The 5,000-nt window shown below is 39.7% G+C and overlaps 1 protein-coding gene across 2 annotated transcripts in view; it reads right to left on the bottom strand.

The window, feature by feature from the left end:
• The window catches only part of runx3 (RUNX family transcription factor 3), a 48,545-nt gene that overhangs the window by 15,141 nt on the left and 28,404 nt on the right, over positions 1-5,000 (bottom strand). For both annotated transcript variants that reach the window (XM_060871775.1, XM_060871776.1), the window contains one exon: positions 1-23. This exon is cut by the window's left edge and continues 142 nt beyond it. In XM_060871775.1, coding sequence (XP_060727758.1) covers positions 1-23 — 23 coding nt within the window. The remainder of the gene's footprint in view (positions 24-5,000) is intronic.

Genomic DNA, 5,000 nt, shown 5'->3' with positions numbered 1-5,000 from the left:
GTCCTCAAGTTTCACTCTGTGACCTGGACACAGGATTAATTCTTAGATTTAGTCTTTAGATTACGCTTATTGACTGCCATCTTAGAACAAGAGCTTTATTAATGTATAAACCAGTGTGATCCCTGCCTGGCTGCTAGGCAGGAAAATTCATCAACACCATTCTGACCAATCGGAAGCGAAAGGGTATTATGTAAGTTAGCACATTAAGACCGAAAACAAACAGATAATCTCTTTTAAGATGGGCTGTGTTCCAAATGGATTAGGATTCAACAGAATGAAACTGCAATGGAGAAAAAATTTGGACCTGGATGTACAAGATGTCCAAAATATCCAAGATGTCCTTAATAATCAAAGCTGTCTTGTCTCCTCGATTATATTTAGCATAAAGGAGGAAATTTACATTTTCTGTTTATTTAATATCTGAGTTAACCCATTGAAGGCTCATAATTCAGTGTTAAATAATCATTTTTTTCCCTCCAAACACAGAGGTGTAGTCTGGGGGAAGTGGTGGTTAAGGCGCTGGGTTGTAATGGAGGATTAGGGTTTAAGCCCCAGCACTGCCCAACTGCCACTGTTGGGCCCTTGAGCAAGGCCATTAACTCTCTTTGCTTCGGTGGTGCAGAAGGTTGGAATATGCGGAGGAAGAATTTCACTGTGCTCTAATGTATATGTAACAAAATAAAGGCTTCTTCTTTAACATCCAATTTTTCAAGAGTAGAAAATCCAACCAAACACAAATTTCACATTTACTCTTCAAATAAAGTGCGCGTGTGTGTGTAGAGGTTATCATCCGACCCCACACACCCCCTCGGAACACGCACACACGCGTGCAGTCCGACGGACTCTAATGGAAGGCCTTTAATGCGACACTCAGTGACGTGTAAGCTGAATGTGAACATTCTGTGGTTTTTAATGTGAAGTAATGGGGCACATTTGAATATTTTATATTGACACCGTGGGGCACAAACGGATCCTCAGATATGGATTCCTCTTTCTCTGCTTAACCGATGGCCAATATATCATCCCTCCGTTCTTAGCCCCAGGGCGACATATCTGTTCTTTTACCGCTCTCTCTCCATTTGGTGCCACTCTCGCTTATTGGTTCGTCTGTGTTTTTATGTGTTGTGGTTACAGGATTGTTAGACAAGCCAGAGATAGAGAGCGAGACAGCGAGGGAATTAAAAAATTCTCAGTTGACAGACAAAAAACAAAAAGCATGAGTAGCTTTGCTAAGAAATTTGAGATAGCTACGATGTGAGGAAAATTGTTTTGGTTTCAAATTGGGATAGAAAACATGATACATACAGTAAGTGAGGGATAAAACGATTTGGGACGTGTCGCTATAGGAACATAATCAACACCACTCTGTCTTTTACTCTCAAAGTACTACTCACGTATCTCGTAAACTCACTAGAGTAGTTTTATTTCCAAATGACTCTATAAAATTATTTAAAAGCTATTTAAAGTAAAAGTTCAGGACTAAGCGGCTCTACGCTCCATTAATAAAAATAAACACAGTAAAGACACAGACTGGATTTGTCTAATGTGTATTCATGAAATCAATCCTTGATGTAATCATAACAAACGAATAACGTTTTTTTTTTTAACATTACGAAAGACCTTTAGTTGGGAAATGTTTTTTTAAAAAATCTGTAAAAAAAAAAAAAAAAAAAAAAGAGAGAAAAAAGTAAACAGACTCATTCGAGAAGTGTGAGAGTCTCTGAGACACCTGAGAATATCGTTTTGTGATCATGCCAAGAAATCAAGAAGAAGAAAGAAGCGCGAAAACGAGAAGATTTAGTATCAGGATAAAGCATTTGCTTCTAAGTGTGTGTGTGTGTGTGTGTGTGTGTGTGTGTGTGTGTGTGTGTGTGTGTGTGTGTGTGCTTCTTGGTGGCAAACTGTCCTGTTTAAAGGTTCCTTGGAAGCCTCTGTGTGAATGTTTGAGGGTTAAACCCTGCTTGCATCCCAACAACCGCCCACACACACACACACACACACACACACACCTCATCCACAACGCATGCCCCCCTTCACATGTCAGGCTGTATGAATATTTCATGCTTACGGGGGCACTTAGACAGGAATGCAGCATTTTTTTCTCATCATGATATCATAACCACAGAACAGACAGGGCAAATGGACAGGGTTCACGAGGGAGCGGGTTCAATTCCCGACGAGCACTCAACACACTCCACACACACTTTATATATAATTAGGCGATGCACTTTTTAAGGCTCTCACCTGTCAGAGAATTATGAGCCCTTGCCAAATGGCTATCATGTAAAAGCTCAACATAAATAGCCCTCATTGCCCGTGGAGTGTGTTATACCTCAGAACAAAGCTCACACTCAGCTGTGTGTGAAATGAAAAAACTGATTAACCAGCCGATATGCAGCATTTCCTTCCTTTCCTCTCTCTCTCTCTCTCTCTCTCTCTCTCTTTCACTGCTTCTTTCTCTTACTCTCTTTCTCGTTCTTGCACACTCTGTTTTTTTGCTACCGTTGAAAGAAACATATGGTCCTTACTAGAGACATGCTACAGGAAGACTCTTTTTTTTGGATATGTTTGTATACCGTATAGAGAGCAGGCAGGGCTGACATTCGATACCTTGCACTCAAAGCCTTGGGCTCGGTTCCAGCTTGGGCGCACAGTAAATATTTGCATCAGTGTCAATAAACAGGCCGAATAGGTGTGTGATATCAGACTAGAATCGATCTGGTGTTGAGCTGGTTCACTGCCCGTTTTGAATAAGCGAGAAATAAGGGATTGTTTGGCAGCGATTTGACTAAGAGGTGTTTTCCTTTGGGTTCGCACTCACAGCTCATACTGTATGGTTTGTGTTTTTGGGATAAAGACAGAATATTTAAAAGCTAAAGAAACTTTTGTCACTTTCCTTTCTTTTTGGGGTCCCGCATATTATTTATCTCGATGAAGGAAGGTGTGTGAAAGGAAATGGGTAGGGAGGGAGGACGGGGGTGATACTTCTGTATCGCTGCACCTGTTTTCCCTTTCCTGTCAGTAATGAGTGAACAAAAAGCCTATCTTATGCAAACGACACGACTTTAACAATCTCTGTTATTTCTTGCTTGTATAATATAGTGCAGATGTAATACCTCCGTTTTCAAATGAACCTATAATTTCATTTGGCTGTATATAGTTTTTCCAGTGTGATACTACAAACAGGTTTGCTTTCAAAAAAAAATCTACATTTCTCCCAAAGACGTTTGCCGTTCGAATGTTTTGCGCTAGCTCTACGTGTCTAATCTTGCTAACACTTGAGCGTAGCATTGTGCAAACTGCATGCCTAAATCAACACACACTCGCCTCAAGTGTGGGTACTGATACTGCATGACCTACTAAATAGATAAAATTAGATAAAATTCTGTTTGGCAGCTAAAATCATTTCCTTCTTCAGCACATATTTTGGTCTAGGCATCATTTTAAAGTGTTAGGAATAGTTTTCAGCGAATTCAAAAGGTCTTGCATAAATATTCACTCCCTTGATCTATTCCACATTTTGTTGGGGAAAAAAAAGAAGAGCTCACAATATTGAAACGGGAGAAAAAAAAATAAATAATCGATATTGCTTGAATCATACAAATTGAAAGCACGAGATTTTTTATATGTTCTAGCTCTGGAGCAACCGGTTTCTATCAGAAGTCACTTCATCAGTTCATTGGGGTTAACATGGGTGTAATTAAAGTGTCACAGTGATCACATAATAAATACACCTGTTCTTGGAAGGCACTGGAGTTTGTAAACAAACAGCATTACGAACACCAAGAATCTATCAAGGCATCAGTCAGAGGTTGATTATTAAAAAACAAAATTAATTATTATTCAACGGAAAGAATGTGGTACAACCATGACTCCACAGATGGGATTAGTTACTCATATCACAATGTGATGCAACCACCACCATGCTTCACTGCTGTGCATCTGTAAATCTTTTTAATGCAGTCTAAACCTACTTTTTTATATCTGTATTACGTCTTTTGAGTTGACCGTACGATTATTTACTCGTTCAGCGAGCAAACCCATAGCTACAAGCTATTACCTCTTAACAACTTTAGCCTTGCAGCTTCAACGTAAACATATTGAAGCAAAGTTCATACACAGAACGTGCCTTGGCTAATTGGCAACATCTGACGTACAAAGCAAACTGTAAATTTTCATTGTTCCTTTAATCTTCAAAAATGAAATCTACTTTTAATGCTAACCCAGAAATCCTCCACTTAGCATGTGGCTTGTGTGGGTGTGCATAATTGTTGTGGACGCAGCTAAAGTACACCCAGCACCCATAGTTGTGGAAAGATGAAGAGCGGGATTATCCCTTTATTAAGCTGTCAGCACTCTAAGGCAGAGTCTGTACACTATTTTTACACAATTCTCATAACTCAAAAAAAAAAAAAAAAAAAAAAAAAAAAGACACATGCATTCATCTCCCTTTTCATGCTTTCACTCCGTTTGTGCTCATGGAGACGAGACGAGTTCGAGCTTGTAACAGAAAGGATTTTCCCCGATTGCCGGGGCTGTGTTTAACAATAAGAAGAAACGCAGCATTGGTGTAAATAAGTGAGTGAATGAGTCTGGAGAGGTGATAAACAGGAGGGGAACTATATAAAGGTGTGTATGGAGGGAGTTGTTTTTTATCTGCTTTTGGCTGCTTGCCTGAACCCAGCTGTACCTCAAACTAGGCCAGTGGAGCAGAGGAACGGCGCAGGAGTGCTCCATATATAATGAGGGCGTCTAACAGCCACTAGAGTTGATGCTTCTGTGTGTGTGTGTGTGTGTGTGTGTGTGTGTGTGTGTGTGTGTGTGTGTGACACGTCCAGTGTATTTGTTCTTATTTTCAGTTAACAACAGTAGCTGGCAAAAAGTATAGTCAATAGCTAACTGGAATCAGAACACAAATTAGCTTCATTCTTAGATTAGATTAGATTAGATTAGATTAGCAATATTAGCTACCGATTTGTAGTAGCTACAGACCACCCAGA

The sequence above is a fragment of the Tachysurus vachellii genome, chromosome 6 (assembly GCF_030014155.1).
Source record: "Tachysurus vachellii isolate PV-2020 chromosome 6, HZAU_Pvac_v1, whole genome shotgun sequence".
NCBI lineage: Eukaryota > Metazoa > Chordata > Actinopteri > Siluriformes > Bagridae > Tachysurus > Tachysurus vachellii.
This window is presented reverse-complemented; position numbering and strand designations above follow the sequence as displayed.